Source organism: Pristiophorus japonicus, chromosome 3 (assembly GCF_044704955.1).
Source record: "Pristiophorus japonicus isolate sPriJap1 chromosome 3, sPriJap1.hap1, whole genome shotgun sequence".
NCBI classification, from domain to species: domain Eukaryota; kingdom Metazoa; phylum Chordata; class Chondrichthyes; family Pristiophoridae; genus Pristiophorus; species Pristiophorus japonicus.
Genome location: NC_091979.1, coordinates 283630102 through 283651206, shown reverse-complemented (window position 1 = coordinate 283651206; position 21105 = coordinate 283630102). Strand labels below are relative to the sequence as shown.

Here is a 21105-nt window from a genome sequence, read left to right as displayed (position 1 = left end):
TGCCGAGAGCGGAGGACTTATTTGCCACATTGGCTGGAGGAAAGCTTTTCTCAAAATTAGACCTCACATCTGCGTATATGACGCAAAAATTGACCAAGGAATCCAAGCTACTCACCACCATCAACACACATCGAGGCCTTTTCATGTACAATCGATGCCCATTCGGCATCAGGTCGGCAGCTGCCATATTCCAGCGCAACATGAAGAGTTTGCTCAAGTCCATTCCGGGGATGGTTGTATTTCAAGACGACATACTTATCACGGGCAGGGGCACCGACTCCCATCTCCGTAATTTGGAGGAAGTACTAAAGCGGTTGGGTCGGGTAGGCCTACGAGTCAAGAAATCCAAGTGCCTGTTTTTCGCACCCAAGGTTGAATTTTTGGGCAGAAGGATTGCCGCTGATGGAATCCGCCCAACAGAGTCCAAAACATAAGCAATTCGCCTGGTACCCAGGCCCCGGAATGTCTCAGAACTACGCGCCTTTCTCGGGCTACTCAATTACTTTGGGAACTTTATGTAGAACTTAAGCACGCTGCTGGAGCCTCTCCACGTGCTACTCAGGAAGGGGTGCGATTGGTTTTGGGGGGACGCCCAGGAACGCGCCTTCAATAAGGCACGCAACCTTCTGTGTTCCAACAGTGTTTTGACTTTCTTTGACCCAGGTAAAAAGCTAGTTCTCACATGCGATGCATCAGCGTATGGGGTCGGGTGCGTTTTGCAACATGTCAATAGTGCAGGAAAATTACAACCCATAGCTTATGCCTCCAGGTCACTTTCGCGGGCGGAGCGCGGGTACGGAATGGTAGAGAAGGTGGCGCTCGCGTGCGTGTACGGTGTCAAAAAGATGCACGAATACCTTTTCGGGGCCAAGTTCGCGTTAGAAACCGACCACAAGCCCCTCACGTCCCTCCTTTCCGAGAGCAAGGCAATAAACGCCAACGCCTCGGTGTGCATTCAACGGTGGGCACTCATGCTAGCGTCCTGCGACTATACCATAAGGCACAGACCAGGCACAGACAACTGTGCCGACGTGCTCAGCAGGCTACCCCTGGCGACCACGGAAGGGTCTGACGGACAGGACTGTGAGATAGTCATGGCAATCAATGCCTTTGAGTCCACAGGTTCGCCCATGATGGCTCGCCAAATCAGAGCCTGGACGGCCAGCGACCCCACGTTATCCTTAGTAAAAAGATGTGTCCTAACCGGTGACTGGGCAGAGGCTCGCGATGCCTGCCCCGAGGAATTAAAACCCTTTCACAGGCACATGCATGAGCTATCACTACAAGCAGACTGCCTGATGTGGGGCAGCCGAGTAGTCATGCCTCTGCGAGGCAGAGAGGCATTTGTCCGGGAGCTCCACCGCGAGCACCCAGGGATTTTTCTCATGAAGGCCATAGCCAGATCCCACGTCTGGTGGCCTGGTATTGACGCGGACTTGGGGCTCTGCGTCAGAAGGTGCACCATTTGTGCCCAACTCAGCAATGCCCCCCGGGAGGCTCCACTGAGCCCCTGGACCTGGCCTACCAAACCATGGTCGCGGGTGAACGTAGACTATGCGGGCCCATTCATGGGCAAAATGTTCCTCGTAGTTGTAGATGCATTTTCAAAGTGGATCGAATGAACCATTTTAAACTCGAGCACTACCTCCACCACTGTGGAGAGCCTCGCAACCATGTTTGCAACGCACGGAAACCCTGGCATATTAGTCAGTGACAATGGTCCGTGCTTCACCAGCGCAGAATTCCAAGACTTTATAATTGACCACGGCATAAATCACGTCAAGACGGCATCGTTCAAGCCGGCCTCCAATGGCTAGGCGGAGAGAGCAGTGCAACTCATTAAACAAGGCATGCTTAAAATCCAAGGTCCCACGCTGCAGGGTCGCCTGTCGCGACTGCTGCTGGCATACAGATCTCGTCCGCACTCACTGACTGGGATCCCCCCGCGCAACTGTTGATGAAAAGGACTTTAAAAACAAGGCTCTCATTAATCCTCCCAGACATGCACGAAATCATTGAGGCAAAGCGCCGTAAGCTGACTAAGTACCATGACAGAAATTCGAGGGGGAGATGGAATGAGATAGGGGACAAAGTGTTTGTACTAAACTATGGCAGGGGTCCCAAATGGCTTGCAGGGATAGTAACGGGCAAGGAAGGAAACAGGCTACTGGTAGTACAAATGGACAATGGCAAAACCTGCCGGAGGCATGTAGACCAAGTCAAAAGCAGATTTACCAACAGCACTGCGGAACCAGAGGCAGACTACAATGTGGAACTCGCACCACACCTGGTGGACAGACAGAGGGAACAACCTGAGGAAAAGGCAATCCCAACAGACAGCCCAGGCGAGTCAACAACAATCACACCAATCGAAACAGAGAGCCCAGGCGAGATACCAGCAACCACACCCAAAGAAAAACAGACACCAAGGCAAACAACTGAACCACAACTCAGACGCTCCACACGAGAGCGTAGACCACCTGAGAGACTGAACTTATAAAGACAATAAGACCTTGGGGGAGGGTGATGTCATGTATCTTACATTATTATATATAACTGTATCCCAACATGCTATACATGACTGTAATAAGATATGACCTGTAACCACCAGCATACCTTACCACCGGGGGTGCACTTGCAAGAGACAGGTATATAAGCACAGGTCTCAGGCAAGTGCACCATTCCAGAACTGTGAAATAAAAGGTGCAGGTCCAGAGTGACCTTGACTTCACTACATGCCTCGTGTGAATCTGTACTGAGGGGACAGGACTTTACATGAACAACAGATGAGAGCTCATTTGAATTGGACATCCTCCACAGCCACTTATGGCCATACAAAACTCTCCACTGCAATGACATTTGGAAAAGAGATGCATAAAATGAAACTAATTAATCCCTGCTAACTTACCTGGAAGATGTGTTGTTAAGAATGGTATTTTGATTGGAGACAGAGTCAGTAGATGATACGGCTGGGTACTTGCAGGAGACATATCCTGGGTTGTTTCTGTTTCTACTGCAACCATTGCTGCTGTTGCCGCTGCTGTAGCTAATAGAACTGCCTGATTATTAGCTACACGTTTGAATGTTGGCTCACAATCACCTATGAAGAAATCACATTCACTTTATATCATGAGTTATACGGTGAAAGTTTTGCTTCAAATTTAACATGTGCACAGATCTAAAGAAGATTATCTTAACAACTGCTATATCACGTTTGTTTTTGTTTTCAAGAAATAAATCATTAAATGATATTAGCAGATTTATTTCATTTTGAAAAATGGAACTATTTACAGACAATAGTCAAAACAAAGCAAAACATATCATAGAATTGCACAGATGAAAATGTTTCTGTCACGTATTTCATCAATTTCCCTATTACCATTACAGTGCCGAGTTCAAAAGAACAAAAGAAATATGAGTAGGAGTAGAACATACAGCCCACCGAACCTGCTCCACCATTCAATAAGATCATGCTGAACTTCTAAAGCAATTCCACTTTCCAGCACTATCTCCATATCCCTTGATTCCCTTAGTGCCCTAAAATCTATCGATCTCAGTCTTGATTATACTCATCGACTGAGTGTCCACAAGCCTCTGGGGTAGAGAATTCCAAAGATTCACAATCCTCTGAGTGAAAACATTAATCCTCATCTCAGTGCTAAATGGCCAATTCCTTAACCTGAGACTATACCCCCTAGTTCTAGACTCTCCAGCCAGGGGAAACAGGTTCTCAGCATTAACCCTGTCAATTCCTCAAAGAATGTTATACATTTCAATGAGATCACCTCTCATTCTTCTAAACTCCAGATAGTAAAGGCCCATTCTAAAGGTCAACTCTCTCATCCTCCGAATTAATTTAGCGAATCTTTGTTGCAACCCTCAAAGGCAAGTATATCTTTCCTCAGGTAAAGAGACCAAACCTGCACACAATACTTCAGGTGTGGTCTCACAAAAGCTCTATATAATTGCAGCAAAACTTCCTTACTCTTATACTCCAGCACACTTGCAATAAAGGATAACATACCATTTGCCTTCGTAATCATTTGCTGTACCTGCACATTAACTGTCATGTATTCAACTGTCATTGTAACCCATGTATAAGCTGACCTAAGTTGTACACTGTGAGAACACTGACCACAGGGGGTGAACTTGTGGGAGACACTCCTAACCTGGTCTTTCAGGTATAAAAGGGGAAGCTCCACCCACCGTCTGCCTCTTGAGGTCTTGGTAATAAAGGTAACTGGTCACAGAGTGATCTTCTCACAAGTATGGGCCTCGTGTGCATTTATAATGTATAGTAAGGACATATTATTGGCGACGAGAAACTGGGATTTAAACAAAGCGAGCATGGCCACTAGCAGCACCGAAGAGAGCTGCTGTGTTGGTGATGATTGGGACGACTTTATTGAGAGACTACAGCAAAGTTTTGTCACTAAGGAATGGCTGGGACAGGATTCGGCTGACAAATGCAGGGCTCATCTCCTGATGGTTTGTGGATCCAGAACGTACTCCCTGCTGAAGGACCTTCTAGCGCCAGAGAAGCCGGCGGACAAGACGTTCGAAGAGCTCAGTAAGTTGATCGGGGAACACCTTAAACCGGCGAGCAGCATGCACATGGCGAGACACCGGTTTTACACGCACCGGCGGCGGGAAGGGCAAAGTGTTCCAGACTTCGTGGCAGGTCTCCGGCGACTGGCAAGCCTATGTAAGTTCCCAGATACATGCAGAGCGGAGATGCTGCAAGACTTCTTTATTGAGGGCATCAGGCATGCTGGGGTTTTCAGGAAACTGATTGAGACCAAAGACTTGATCTTGGAAGCGGCGGCTCTGATAGCCCAGACAATTATCTCAGGGGAGTGAACCTTCTCTGAACTGCCTCCAAAGCAAGTATATCCTTTCGTAAATACAGAAAACAAAACTGCACGCAGTATTCCAGGTGTCGCTTCACCAATACTTTATATAGCTGTAGCAAGACTTCCCTGCTTTTATACTCCATCCCCCTTGCAATAAAAGCCAAGATACCATTGGCCTTCCTGACCACTTGCTGTATCTGCATACTATCCTTTTGCGTTTCATGCACAAGTACCCCCAGGTCCTGCTGTACTGCGGCACTTTGCAATCTTTCTCCATTTAAATAATAACTTGCTATTTGATTTTTTTCTGCCAAAGTGCATGACCTCACAATTTTCAACATTATACTCCATCTGCCAAATTTTTGGCCATTCACTTAGCCTGTCAATGTCCTTTTGCAGATTTTTTATGTCCTCCTCACACATTGCTTTTCCTCACATCATTGTATCGTCAGCAAACTTGGCTACGTTACACTCAGTCCCTTCTTCCAAGTCGTTAATATAGATTGTAAATAGTTGGGGTCCCAGCACTGATCCCTGCGGCACCTCACTAGTTACTGGTTGCCAATCAGAGAATGAACCATTTATCCCGACTCTCTGTTTTCTGTTACTTAGCTAATCCTCTATCCATGCTAATATATTACCCCCAACCCCGTGAACTTTTATCTTGTGCAGTAACCTTTAATGTGGCACCTTGCCAAATACACCACATCCACTGGTTCCCCTTTATCCACCCTGTTCGTTACATCCTCAAAGAACTCCAGCAAATTTGTCAAACATGACTTCCCCTTCATAAATCCATGCTGACTCTGCCTGACCAAATTTTGCTTTTCCAAATGTCCTGCTACTGCTTCTTTAATAATGGACTCCAACATTTTCCCAACCACAGATGTTAGGCTAACTGGTCTATAGTTTCCAGCTTTTTGTCTGCCTCCTTTTTTAAATAGGGGCGTTACATTTGCAGTTTTCCAATCTGCTGGGACCTCCCCAGAATTCAGGGAATTTTGGTAAATTACAACCAATGCATCCATAATCCCTGCCGCTATTTCTCTTAAGACCCTAGGATGCAAGCCATCAGGTCCAGGGGATTTATCTGCCTTTAGTCCCATTATCTTACTGAGTACCACCTCCTTAGTAATTGTGATTGTGATTGTGTTAAGTTCCTCCCCTCCAAAACCCCTTGGCTATCCACTGTTGAAATATTGTTACTGTAAAGATTGATACAAAATATTTGTTCAGAGTTTCTGCCATCTCCATGTTCCCCATTACTAATTTCCCGGTCTCTTCCTCTAAGGGACCAACATTTACTTTCGCCACTCTTTTCCTTTTTATATACCAATAAAACTCTTGCTGTCTGTTTACTTTCATAGTCTATCTTCCCTTTCTTAATAATTTTTTTAGTCATTCTTTGCTGGCTTTTAAAAGCTTCCCAGTCTTCTGTCCTCCCACTAATTTTGTCCACTTTGTATGCCCTTGTTTTTAATTGGATACCGTCCTTAATTTCTTTAGTTAGCCATGGATGGCACCAGGGAGGCAACATACCATCTTAGAGTCACGTCTGCGGCCGCAGAAACGTCTGTCTGCTCCCCTGACTAGTGAATCCCCTACTATTGCTCTTCCATTCTTTTTCCTCCCCCCCTGTGCAGTTGAGCCACCCGTGCTGCTGTGGACTTGGCTCTGGCTGCATTCCCGAGAGCCACCATCGCCCCCACCAGTATTCAGAACAGAGTACCGGTTGGAGAGTGAGATGGACTCAGGGTACTGCTGCATTACCTGCCTAGTCCTCCTCTTCTGTCTGGCGGTCACCCACTCCCTGTCTGCTTGCACACTCTTAGCCTCTAGAAATGTGCTATCCACATTGCTCTCAGTCTCGCGGATGTACCGCAGTGACCCCAGCTGCCGCTCAAGCTCCAAAACACGGAGCTTGAGTTGGTCCAGCTGGAGACATCTCCTGCACACATGGTCGCCCCGACTGCACGAAGCATCCGGGACTTCCCACATGCCATAGGATGTGCAATCCATGGGACTGAGCTGCCCTGCCATCCCTCTAGTTACACTCGCAACTATCGAGTAGAACTAAACTCTAAACCTTAGCACAACACACCCAGCCTCTACTCAGCAAACAGCTAATTTAATTAACTGGCTCTCCTTAGATAATAAAGATCACATATATTTACTTGCAGATGCTACTTACAACAATGCCAAAGGTTTCCTACTGAAAGGAAAAAAAAAATACTCACCAATCCACCAGCCAATCAGTTACCCGCTTGGCTGTGATGTCACACTTCGATTTTGAATTTTTTTAACTTTTTGTCACTGCACCAGCTGGCTCCTCCGACAACCTCACCCATTTTATGGGCCTCTCGATCCTCCCACTCCTGCTCCCGTGGCTCCTCCAACGGCCGCACCGTTTTTATGGGTCTTTCGATCCTCCCGCTCCTGCTCCCGTGGCTCCTCCGACAGCTGCACCCTTTTTATGGGCCTCTCGATCCTCCTGCTCCTGTGGCTCCTCCGATGGCCACGCCCTTTTTAGGGACCTCTCGATCCTCCCGCTCCTGCTCCATAAGACCATGTTGACTCTGCCTAATCATTTTACCACATCCTTAACATTAAATTCTCGCATTTTCCCTACTATTAATGTCAGACTAATTGGCCTAATAGTTCCCTGTTTTTTCTCCCCCTCCTTTCTTGAACAGCGGTGTTACATTTGCTAACTTTCAATCCACATGGACTGTTCTAGTATTTAGGGGATTCTGGAAGATCAAAACCAATGCTGCCACTATCTCTGCAGCTACCTCTTTTAAAACTCTAATGTGTCATCATTATCATCGGCAGTCCCTCGGAGTCGAGGATGACTTGTTTTCACACTAGAAATAAGTTCTCAGGTGATTGAAGAGTCCAATGCGGGACCTACAGTCTCTTCACAGGTGGGCCAAACAGTGGTTGAAGGAACGGGTGGGAGGGGTGCCTGGGTTGCCGTGCGCTCCTTCCGCTGTATACACTTGGCTTCATCTTGCTCTCGGCGAAGAGACTCGAGGTGTTCAGCGCCTTCCCGGATGCTTTTCCTCCACTTTGGGTGGTCTTGGGCCAGGGATTCCCAGGTGTTGGTGGGGATGTTACATATTTTCAAGGAAGCTTTGAGGGTGTCCTTGAAACATTTCCTCTGCCCACCTGGGGCTCGCTTGCCATGTAGGAGTTCCGAGTAGAGCGCCTGTTTTGGGAGTCATGTGTCAGGCATGCGGGCAATGTGGCCCGTCCAGTGGAGGTGATCGAGCATGGTCAGTGCTTCGATGCTAGGTATATTGGCCTGAGCGAGGACACTGACGTTGGTGCACCTATATTGCCAATGGATTTGCAGGACTAGCGGAGGCAGTGTTGGTGGTACCTCTCCAATGTTTTGAGGTGCCTGCTGCACATAGTCCATGTCTCTGAGCCATATAGGAGGGCGGATATCACTACTGCTCTGTAGACCATGCACTTAGTGCTGGATTTGAGGTCCTAGTCTTCAAACATCCTCTTCCTCAGGCGACTGAAGGCTGCACTGGCACACTGAAGGCGGTATTGGACTTCGTCATCGACATCTGCCCTTATTGACAGTAGGCTCCCGAGATATGGAGAATGGTCCACATTGTCCAAGGCCTCGTCATGGATCTTGATAACCGGGGGGCAGTGCTGTGTGGCAGGGGCAAGTTGGTAGAGGACCTTTGTCTTATTGATGTTTAGTGTAAGGCCCATGCTCTCGTACACCTCGGTGAAGGTGTTGACGATGGCTTGGAGTTCGGCTCCGAGTGTGCGCAGAAGCAGGTGTCGTCTGCGTACTGTAGTTCGATGACGAAGGATGGGACGACCTTGGATCTGGCCTGGAAGCGGCGGAGTTTGAACAGATTCGCGTTTGTCCTGTAATTTAGCTCCACTCCAGCGGGTAGCTTGCCGAGGGTGAGTTGGAGCATTGCAGCAAGGAAGATCGAGAAAATCGTTGGGGCACTGACACAGCCTTGTTTGACCCTGGTCCGAACGTGGAATAGGTCTGTGGTGGATCCGTTGGTCAGGATCACAGCTTGCATGTCATTGTGGAGCAGGCAGAGAATGGTGACAAACTTCTGAGGGCAGCCGAATCTGAGGAGGATGCTCCATAATTCCTTATGGTTGAAAGTGTCGAAGGCTTTTGTGAGGTCGAAGAAGGCCATGTACAGGGGTTGGTGCTGTTTCCTGCATTTCTCTTGTATCTGCTGCGCGGTGAAGATCATGTCTATTGTGCCCCTTAGTGGACAGAATCGGCATTGCGACTCTGGGGGGAGTTCTTCAGCCACAGAAAGAAGGCAAGTCAGGAGGATTCTTGCGATGACTTTCCCGGTGGTCAACAGCAGGGAGATTCCTCTGTCGTTACCGCAGTCTAATGTGTAGGCCATGAGGTGCAGGGGACTTATCGGCTTTAATCTCATTAATTTCTCCAGTACTTTTTCTTTACTAATATTAATTATTTTAATGTTCTCACACTCATTAGACTCTTGGTTCCCCACAATTTTCGGTATGTTTTTTGCTTTTTCTACCGTGAAAACAGATAAAAAGTATTTGTTTCATGTCTCTGCCATTTCCTTATTCCCCATTATAATTTCTCCTGTCTCTGCCTCAAAGGGACCCATGTTTACTTTCGCTAATCTCTTCCTTTCTACATACTTATAAAAGTTCTTACAATGTTTTATATGTCTTGATCGTTTACTCTCATTCTATTTTCTCCCTCATCAATTTCTTGGTCATTTGCTCATTTTTAAAACCCTCCCAATTTGCAGGCTAACTACTCATTTTGGCAACATTGTAAGCCTCTTCTTAATATTCCAATGTTAAATTTAAATAGGTGTTCAAGTTACAGTGATCATTCAGTTTGCTTCAGCAGGTCAATACAAGGTTGTCAGTTTAAACATCATCAGCAAGGCAGCAGTGTCTTTTTATTCCATCAACCTGTTTAACACATAAACATCTACCACTGCTTAAAAAAACTCCCAAAGGTCTCACGTAAATAGAACACATAATTTTGTGGAAAAAGACATTACTTCTTCCTGTGAAAATCTGCTGATGTCCCTGAAATTGTGGAGGTTAGCACATTGCAATTGAAAATTCGTCCAGAGTATAGAGAAGCAATTTAATGTTTTATTATATTTGCAACCATGGATAACAAAGGATGAAGCATGCTTACAATAATCTTGATGGTAGCATAAAATTTGATTCCTTTTTTCACAACTGAAAGCAAGTTAAAAAACGTATCGGTTAATTAAGATGTGCAGTGAAAAAGATTGAGCTTTACAAAAACACATATTGCCTGAAATTGGACAATGCCCGATAAGGTCCGCCCATTTCTCAGTGGATGCCAGCGGTACGTTGTTTCAAACTACCGGCATACTGCCGAGACCGAAGTGGACAAAATTGGTCGATTTTTTTTCGCCGTTATGTCAGCGGTCTGCAGCGGGCGGTATGTAACCTAGTAGTCAATCCAGATCGACTTTCTCTTCGATGGATGGTGCGGCACTGAACTGCGCATGTGCGATTTTTTTCCCCCCTTTTTTTTACAGAAGTGTTTTACCCGCAATTTCGGGGGTCATGGGTCACCCACGCATGCTCAGTCAGCTGAAGAGAAGGGAGAAATAGTGAAAAGGAGCAGCAAGCTAGTCGATGGGCAGTTATTTTAAAAACACATTGCAGAGTTTTTAAAAATTCATAACAAGTAATAAATCTACAGTTTGAAGATTAAGAAGACATATTTTACAAAGCAAAAATCATAACAATAGATATATCATGGAAATGTTAAAAAAAAAATCCAAGCGCAGGAACATCGAAGAGGACGGGAGGTTGAGGGCACCCGCCTTCGACGAGACGGAGTTACCTGCCCTTCTCGAGAATATCACAGGGAGGTACTCCAAGCTAACAAAGGGTGGTTGTGGAAAGCCCCCCGCTGAAGGAGTACAACAGGATATGGGACGAGATTGGGGAGGCTGTGTCCTCCACAAGTACCATGGTATGCACCGGGGAAAGGTGTTGTAAGAGGTGGAACGATCTGGTGAGGGTCACAAAAGTAAGTAATGATTTTATTTATGCACCCCCCCATATGCCATGTACCATGTAAATGTAGGTTCAGTGGCACATGGGTGATTTTAGTTACCTTAAGGTTTCGGCGATGTATTCGTCCTTTTCAGGCAATGACAAGAGAATCAACGCGGTGTTTTTTATGTGTGTGTTTATGTGTGTGTGTGTGTGTGTGTGTGTGTGTGTGTGATATGTTAAATGGATTGAAGATTTTTACTTTCATTTATTTTACTTTCTGCATTAAAAACAATGGCATCTTTCAGCGCACATTTGTGAATGTGAGCTGGTTTTCTTAGCTCACCAGAAGGCTTTTTTTGGAGTGGCCAGATACGCCGACCTAAGAGAAAGAAATGTTGGCCAAACTGCGAACAATTGAAAAACCCGGTGCAGACATGAGGAACACCCCCCTATGACGTTAAAAAAAAACTGGCCTAGAAATATCGTAACTAAGTCAGTTATGCCAGCGCAGATCGCAGGGGGAAACTTTGAAAAAAAAATATTCCAAAAAAAACGGCGTAAATGAACGGGAAAAATTGAGCCCAATGTTTCACCTTAAATCTACTAGATGTTACAGAATATTAGAAAAGCATGCTCAGAAACACATCCCAATTAGATTTCTCAAGCAGCTTCAGTTATAGACAAGAGCATGAAGAGGAGGAAGCACAAATGTTCACCAGGCTTGCCTAGTCTTATTAATTTTTAATGCGATTTACTGACTGTTGTAAATAAGTAGCATCTATTTCTATATTATTCAATTGAAAAAAATCAAGTTTTGATATGTCAAATGTTTCTTATGAAGCATATATACCTGCTGACCAGTTTAAAATGCAGGGAAACAAAATAAGGAGCATGTGTTGAATGAAACATTCATGCAAGCTGTTGATAAGAGGGAAGGATCTTGTCTAATTATGATATATTATAAATGTAGCAGGAAGCTGTCATATTCACTACTTTGTCCAATTGCAAGATCCAAAACTAATGTCAAGTCGGGTTTGCACTCTCAAATGCCTATTTTGATCCCAGGATTTTAGAACTCAATCTTGCAAATCCTGGGATTGTTTAAGATATTTGCCATTAGTTTCATATTGCACACAGGATTTGTTACTCAGTTTTTAACGTTTACAAGCTTCTTCTTTCACTACCAGACAAAATGCCACAGTTCCCTACAAGAATAAGCCAGAACAATCTGACAAAAAGCTCGAATAATCTCACCCTGATGGTCCATAAGGTGGCCAGCCTGGCCTAACAACTGAGATGCACCTCCACTGCTGACCCTGTCAACCTTTCACTTCATTTAAAGTGGTAGGTGCTCACATCAGTAGGGGTGCAGCTAAGGTGCTTGTCTGCTGAAAAGGATAGAAAATCTGTTGGAATAGTGCCAACAAAGGGACGCAGGTGGCTCCAGAAAACAACCTTCAGGTGCCCTCAGCCATCCAGTTTATGAGACGACTTTTAAACTTATTTTTCCCTCTTCAGGGATCTAGGCCTCAATCCCATGGGCCTCACTTACACCATTTGGTGGGTAGGTACTCCTAGTTGCACCAGACATACCTCCATTGACCTGCCCTGGATCCCTCTGAGTTCCGTCTGAGTTCCAGAAAACTGGAACTCACATGCCACTTGTAAAGAGTATCTGATGGGTTCCCATGTGACCAAAAATAAATATTGACTATTTTGCTAAACATAGTGACCAGAGAAAATCTCCTCAGAACAGGTATTTGGGAATTATTGTGTAAAAATCATTCAAACTATCAGTCTTGTTATGGCTACAGTGAAAAGAGTTGAAAAAGTAGTAGGTTAAATGTTACAAATTCATTATATATCAGTGATGTAGGTGGGAGGAATACAGCTTTATCATAACAAGGGTATGCATCTACTCACATATAGAAATGAGAGTTGTGCTAATTCCTGCATCTCAGCTGGCCTTTGCACTCCTTGGATCAGGCCCAGAAGACAGGGGATTGGTCCTAAAAAGATCTAAGTGTTCATCAAGGCCTTTATATTATTCTGGATCGCTGCTCAGAATGGTTGTATCTGGGTGCTACAAAATCCGTGGCCGAAGTTTGCCAGTCACCAGTCATTTGAACATTATGAATCTGGAATGGAGTCTGTTCTCTGCTGACTTACCCTCCAAATTGATCAGTCCTCCCTTCTCTTTGTCACATCCAATCGTTCTGAGCAGCAATTCAAGAACCATAACTGGCCTCACAACTGCCTACACTCAATCCCATGCTTGCTGGGTCAACTTGCAGAAACCAAGAATCCCCGGTGGCATACAAATTTGGTGAACTCTCATTGACGCCAGAAAGGTGCCAGACCGCTATCATATGATGAAGAAAAACTTCCAAAACAAAGTAGGATAAATCATTCACTGGATATATGCCAATCCAAGCAGATGATACATTGCCACTGCTTAGAACTGGAGAAATATCAAGCAATCTGAGCTTTGATCCTGCAGACTGATATGGTATAATCACTCCCAGATCTGGGGCCGAAATTGGAGAACTTACTGCCCACTGCCGCCGACTCCTGCCCACTGCCACCGACATTCCTCTCGTCGAACTGCCCAGTGCCACTTTCGTTGTGGCCTGGAACAGGCGGGAGGGGAGAGCCGCTGGGAAGCGCCCGCCGACGACAGCGGACGGCCGATGCGCGTAAGTACACTCCCGCCCACCGAGATGTCATATTCATGTGGGCGGGGGTCAGCGGCAGGACGGCAGCGGACCACTGAGTGCAGGATGGAGTCGGGCCCAGGCAGCGGGCAGTAAGTTCTCCAATTTCGGCCCCAGATCTGGGAGTGATTATACCATATCAGTCTGCAGGATCAAAGCTCAGATTGTTTGATATTTCCCTAATTCTAAGCAGTGGCAACATATCATCTGTCCTCAACGGTAAGTGTGAAGATGCTGTAAAAAAGGTTGGTGAAGTTTATTTAAATTATTTCTTTACAGGTACTTACCTGGATGGTGTCCCCTGAAGGTCGTCAGATTTTTTTTTTGTTTTTGATGCTTTTTATTTTTAGTTCTCCCTGGGCCCCGACTCCATCTTCGGCGGCACTGGGCAGCCAGCGCCTCTGCCGCCTCTGCTCCCGTCAGCTACTGCCCAGATTGGTGGCATACATCGCAGATTTGCCACCCGCCGACCTTCAACGGACCTGGGTGATGAAAAATCCGCCCAAAGAACCGTCAGGGCCATCGGCGGTCCTTTGGGCGGAACCTGGGCAGGCGGAGGCCTTCACCAAGTTTGGGCCCAGAGTCTGTACATCAATAAATAAAAAGATGCATCACTTATGCTGCACAACACCTCAAAAGAAAGTGAAAATACAGCTCAGTGTGGAACAATTCACAGGCCGTCATACTGCAACAGAATGGGTAAAACAGGAAAAAAAAGGTGCTTTGACAGCTTCATCAAGCACATGCAACTGAAGACTGCAGTTCTGGAAAAGAAATTGCCAAAACAAAGACAAAATGTAATTATAAAAATACAAAAGAAAAGAAAAACAAGTAGTTGGTTTCGCCTGCTGCCTCAATGTCAATTAAACCTTGGAGTTGTTTACAACTCAGCTTCAGAAGACAGTACTGGTGCTTAGCATATTCTGCCTCAGAGTCGTGACCTTTAAGGTTTCCCTAAGAAGCCTATCTAAAGGCCATTTTTTTGCATCAGCAAGCTGACCAGCCGGCCAACAGAGAATATCTGGACGCCAAAGTGTTGTGTCAGTAAACTGCAAACCTAATTTACTAAACTACTCCAGCCATCTTGTATAATTGTGTGCGTATAGATTGAGGGTTATCTAGCTGGGTGAAGGCCATCTTGCATAACAAATATATGGAGTAATCTGGACACAACCCTCTTTGTAAAGTCCTTACACCTAAACTGCCGATACTCCTTCCCTCTTCTAAACATGAGAGCATGTCCCCTGCTTCTAAAGTTCTCAAACATATTATTAAGGTTCAATTTATCTACTCCCCTAAGGATATTAAATTAATTAAATAATTTAGCTTATCAGTAGCAATAGTAGTGTTACAGTGAAACTGGGGTACTATTTTGGTAGTAACTCTATTGAATGAGCACCAAAATGCCGTCCATGCCCATTACATTCAACATCTAAATGCTGCTCATTAACATTCAAAGCAATTGTTATAGAACTTGTTGTGACACGTCCAAATACATTTTGATCACTTAGCAGGGTAGAGGTCAGTTTCATACACCTCAGAGTAAATACTACTACTTCAGCTGTAATGGAAGAGCAACACAACTGGGAAACAAGTGAATGCTGCACAATGCAGTAATTCTCTAAGCTTATTAAGTATTTTGATAACACCATAGATTTCAAAAGGAAAAAGCAATCTGTCACATTCCATTAGTATTTAAACTGATTGCTGTCAGAATGCAGACGCTCACAAACTGAAAAGAGCAAATCTGATATTTGGAATCAAGTGAGTTTAATCATCAAACTGGAGGAAAATATTGAAGTGTGAATCATTGAACTATTACCACAGTATTTTGGAAAGGAATGAAGATTTGATCTAAAACATAAAGGTGCACTCTGAAGTGCAACTCAATAAAATCTCAGTAAAACCACTGCTATTGCATTTTGACATCACAACACATTACGGAAAATTGAAAAACATTTCAAGAAAAATTTCCAGCACTTTTGAAAGGAAATAATCCACCCAACATTCTTTCCAACAGCAAAATCTAGCTGTAGGGTGTTAGGGTATCCAACCATATCATTTCTCCACAGGGCTTATTCCATGATCCTAGGAAAAATGGCTCGAGGATTGCTGCATGTGTAGAAGGAATCATGCAAGCGGTGTATGGAGCTGACCCTCCCAAATTCAGCAAGGTCAACTCATTGAAATAATGATGTCCTCAATGTATATTTTACATGATGTAGGTGAGCGAGTGAATGCTTTCTCTCGTTTCCATGAGTTCTGAGAACAGATGAGAAATAAATTCTTTGGCATGTGATAGAGTGCTAAGGTAAGACTGCCTACAGGTTGGTAAGTCAAATTAAATCTATACTGATATCATGCATGGTACAAGCACACAGTGCAGTATCAGCAGTGGAGCATGGAATCCACTGACATAACTGCTCACATCTTCCACATGCAAATTGTAACAGTTTTACTTGAACTTTGTGGCTGGCACAAAGACATGCCCCAAAGGGCTAGGGACCCTGCACCACCATCTTAAATGCATTGGAGTTGGAGTCCCCGTCACAAATCTGAGAGACAAGTGCCATTTAAATAGCTCAGGCCTGTAGAGGTACAAGAGAACCACTCACTCCGTTGTGCCGGCACCAGGCAGAGATACAGACCCAGCATTTATGCCCCACTATTAGCCCCGAGTGGGAATCGGGAGACGGATGAGGGGCTAGGCAAGTGCCAAACCCTCTCACCTCGGCAGCGCGATGCCGAGTGATTAACTCCTGGGCCGTATCTGTATGCCCAGATAATTCCGCTTTTGGGCAATCAGGCACTTCCCCATCACTTTCCCCCTTATCACCTTAAAGTATTTAGCATGTATACCGCCTTAAACAATCTTAAATAAACACACTTCCTTTTATAACAATTAGCTCATAAAATGCTAAAAAGTCATCTTTATAATGATTCCAAATTTTAAATAAAAAATAATCTCACTATCTTCCTCAGAGGGGAAAATTTTTAACTGAATTTGAAAGCCAACTGAAGAGAGGAATGACTTGTTGGTACTGATATGGTTAATCAGAAGTAACCTGATAATTCAAATTCATCTTCCAGTTTGGCTTAAATAACTTGGAAACACAAACAGAAACACCTTGATTTTGTCCACAATCTTTGTTTTACTTTCTAAATATCAACAACCGTCAAATACTGATTTGTTTAATTTGAAACAAAAACTGAGCAGTTCATATTTAATAAAGTAGTTGCTAAAATCTTAAATGTGAAGCTTGCCTGAAATGAGGCTTTATGATTTAATTGAAGAATTCAATCTCCACTTTGTTTTGTGGGAGAATCAAACAAACTCACAAATCCTCAAACGATCTCAAGATTAGGCCCAAAAAAGAATCCAGAGAGATTTTAACACTCACCTTCATTCTAAAATTGAATTGTTTTCTAAATGATATCAAGGTTTTTGCCTATACAGCTCTATCTCGAAGTTTATTCCACAAGTTTATTACTCTTTCTGTGAAGAAGATTCCCTGATATTCCCCATAGATTAGAAGGTAGCAAATGTAACCCTGCTATTCAAGAAAGGAAGGAGGCTCCAACCGTGACTTGGACAGGTTAGGTGAGTGGGCAAATGCATGACAGATGCAGTATAATGTGGGTAAATGTGAGGTTATCCATTTTGGGGGCAAAACACGAAGGTAGAATATTATCTGAATGGCGGCAGATTAGGAAAAGGGGAGGTGTAACGAGACCTGGGTGTCATGGTTCATCAGTCATTGAAAGTTGGCATGCAGGTGCAGCAGGCGGTGAAGAAGGCAAATGGTATGTTGGCCTTCATAGCTAGAGGATTTGAGTATAGGAGCAGGGAGGTCTTACTGCAGTTGTACAGGGCCTTGGTGAGGCCTCACCTGGAATATTGTATTCAGTTTTGGTCTCCTAATCTGAGGAAGGACGTTCTTGCTATTGAGGGAGTGCAGCGAAGGTTCACCAGACTGATTCCCGGGATGGCGGGACTGACATATGAGGAGAGACTTAATCAACTGGGCCTTTATAGACTGAAGTTTTGAAGGATGAGAGGGGATCTCATAGAAACTTATAAGATTCTGACAGGACGGGACAGGTTAGGTGCAGGAAGAATGTTCCCGATGTTGGGGAAGTCCAGAACCAAGGGACATAGTCTTAGGATAAGGGGTAGGCCATTTAGGACTGAGATGAGGAGAAATTTCTTCACTCAGAGAGTTGTTAACCTGTGGAATTCCCTACCGCAGAGAGTTGTTGATGCCAGTTCATTGGATATATTCAAGAGGGAGTTAGATATGGCCCTTACGGCTAAAGGGATCAAAGGGTATGGAGAGAAAGCAGGAAAGGGATACTGAGGGAATGATCAGCCATGATTTTATTGAATGGTGGTGCAGGCTCGAGGGGCCGAATGGCCTACTCCTGCACCTATTTTCTATGTTTCTATGTTTCTATGAGAGAAAACAGGGAACTATCGGCCAGTTAGCCTGACAGTGATGGCAAGGAAAATGCTAAAATCTACCATGACTGACGTGGTAACAGTGCATTTACAAAATCATAATATGATCTGGCAGAGTCAACAAGATTAGGGCTCATGAGAATGGTGGTAATATATTGGGGGCATAGTTTCAGAATTAGTGGTCGCCCATTTAAAACAGAAATGATGTGGAATTTCTTCTCTCAGAGGGTCGTGAATATTTGGAATTCTCTACCCCAGGGAGCTGTGGAGGCTGGGTCTTTGAATATATTTAAGGTGGAGATAGACAGATTTATGTATGATAAGGGAGTCAAGGGTTATGGGGAGCAGGCAGGGAAGTGGAGTTGAGGCAAGGATCAGATCAGCCATGATCTTATTGAATAACAGGGCAGGCTCGATGGGCCAAATGGACTACTCCTGCTCCTATTTCTTATGTTCTTATTAGCATGGACTTTTGGATTGGTTAACGGACAGAAAAAAAGAGTAAGAATAAATGGGTCGCTTTCAGGTTGGCAGGCTGTAACTAGTGGGGTGCCATAAGAATCAGTGCTTGGGACTTAGCTATTTACAATTTATATCAATGACTTAAATGAGAGGACCGAGTGCAGTGTATCCAAGTTTGCTGACGTTACAAAGCTAGGTGGGAAAGTAAGCTGTGAGGAGGATGCAAAGAGGCTGCAAAGGGATATAGTCAGGTTAAGTGAGTCGGCCAGAAGGTTGCAGATGGAATATGGGGCCCAAGTTTCGACAGGATAAAAAACGGGCGCCCCTCCGAGCTGGGCGCCCGTTTTTCACGCCTAAAACGGCGCCAGAAAAAAACCGTGCTATTCTCGAGCGCTTTGCAGCTCCTTGTCTGTTTGGCGCGGCGCCCAGGGGGGTGGAGCCTACACTCGCGCCGATTTTGTAAATGGGAGAGGGCGGGTACTATTTAAATTAGTTTTTTTCCTGCCGGCAAAGCTGCGCGTGCGCGTTCGAGCGTTCGCACACGCGCAGTGTGATGGAAACATTGGCACTCGGCCATTTTTGTAGTTCTTTGTAGCTGTTTAATTTTTGAACATTTTTTAATAAAAGCACATTGCCATCAGCACATCAGCACTGAGGCTACCCTTCTCACTGTCTCCTTCCCCTCCCTCCCCTCCGCGGCAACAAACCGCTGTCTCCTTCCCCTCCCTCCCCTCCACGGCAACAAATGGCGGTTTCCTTCCCCACCCCCCGCGGGAACGAACGATGGCTGAAGCACTTTCACACAGGTAGGAAGATGGTTTATTTAATCTTTTCTTTGCTTATAAATGTTTATTCAGGTTGGATTTATTTGTATAATATTTGTAGAAGTATAAATAAGGATTGATTGTAGAATTTAATGAGTTCCCTTCCCCCCACCTCGTTCTGGACGCCTAATTTGTAACCTGCGCCTGATTTTTTAATGTGTCGAACAGGTTTTTTCAGTTCGACAAAAATCTTCACTTGCTCCATTCTACTTTAGTTTGGAGTACGTTTTCACTGTGGAAATTTTGAAATCAAGCGTCAGTGGCCGGACACGCCCTCTTTTGAAGAAAAAATTCTGTTCCAAAGTAGAACTGTTCTACCTGACTAGAACTGCAGAAAAAAAAATGTGGAGAATTGCGATTTCTAAGATAGTCCGTTCTCCACCAGTTGCTCCTAAAAATCAGGCGCAAATCATGTGGAAACTTGGGCCCATATTGTGGGGAAGTGTGAAATTAACCACTTTGATGAAAAAAAATCAGAATATTTTTTAAAAGGTGAGAGACTAATTAATGTTGGTATTCAGAAGGATTCGGGTGCCCTTGTTCAAGAATCACATAAAGTTAACATGTCGGTACAACAAGCAATTACGAAGCAAATAGTATGTCAGCCTTTATTGCAAGGGGTTGGAGTATAAGAGTAAGAAAGTCTTGCTGCTACAATTATATAGGGCTTTGGTGAGACACCATCTGGAGTACTGTGTACAGTTTTGGTCTCCTTGCCTTAGAAGGATTGCAATGAAGATTCACTAGATTGATTTCTGTGATGAGAGAGTTGTCCTGTGATGAGAGATTGAGTCGAATGGACCTATATTCTCCGGAGTTTAGGAGAATGAGAGGTGATCTCATTTGAAACGTATAAAATTATTAGAGGGCTTGACAGGCTGTTTCCAGTGGCTGGAAAGTCTAGAACTAGGTGTCACAGTCTCAGGATAAGAGGTCAGCCATTTAAGATTGAGATGAGGAGAAATTTCTTCACTCAGAGGACCATGAATCTTTGGAATTCTCTACCCCAAGCTGTGGATACGCAATCACTGAGTATATTCAAGACTGAGATCAATAGACATTTGGGCACTAAGGGAATCAAGAGATATAGAGAGAGTGGCGAAGGTGGAGTTGGAGTTGAAGATCAGCATGATCTTACTGAATGGTGGAGCAAGCTAGTGGAGTCTATTTCTTACATTCTTAACCTTTTGTATGTCATCATCATAGGCAGTCCCTCGGAATTGAGGAAGATTTACTTCCACTCCTGAAGTGAGTTCTTTGGTGGCTGAACAGTCCAAAACGAGAACCACAGACCCTGTCACAGGTGGGACAAACATTCGTCAAGGGAAGGGGTGGGTGGGGCTAGTTTGCCGCACACTCCTTCCACTGTCTGCGCTTGACCTTTTCACGCTCTCAGCGTTGAGATTCGAAGAGCTCAACGCCCTCCCGGATGGACTTTCTCCTCCTAGGGCGGTCTTCGGCCAGGGTCTCTCAGGTGTCAGTGGGGATGTCGCACTTTATCAGGGATGCTTTGAGGGTGTCCTTGTAACGTTTATGATGCCCACCTTTGGCTCGTTTGACGTGAAGGAGCTCCGCATAGAGCATTTGCTTAGGGAGTCTCGTGTCTGGCATGTGAACTATGTGGCCTGCCCGGCGAAGCTGATCGAGTGTGGTCAGTGCTTCAATGCTGGGGATGTTAGCCTGGACGAGGACACTGATGTTGGTGCGCCTGTCCTCCCAGGGGATTTGCAGGATCTTGCGGAGACATCGTTGGTGATATA

The 21105-nt window shown here is 44.8% G+C and overlaps 1 protein-coding gene across 1 annotated transcript in view; it reads right to left on the bottom strand.

Annotated features, from left to right (window-relative positions):
- Positions 1-21105, bottom strand: part of tcerg1l (transcription elongation regulator 1 like) — a 947310-nt gene that overhangs the window by 856655 nt on the left and 69550 nt on the right. The window contains exon 4 of the mRNA XM_070876773.1: positions 2909-3100. Within this exon, the coding sequence (XP_070732874.1) occupies positions 2909-3100 (192 nt within the window). The remainder of the gene's footprint in view (positions 1-2908; positions 3101-21105) is intronic.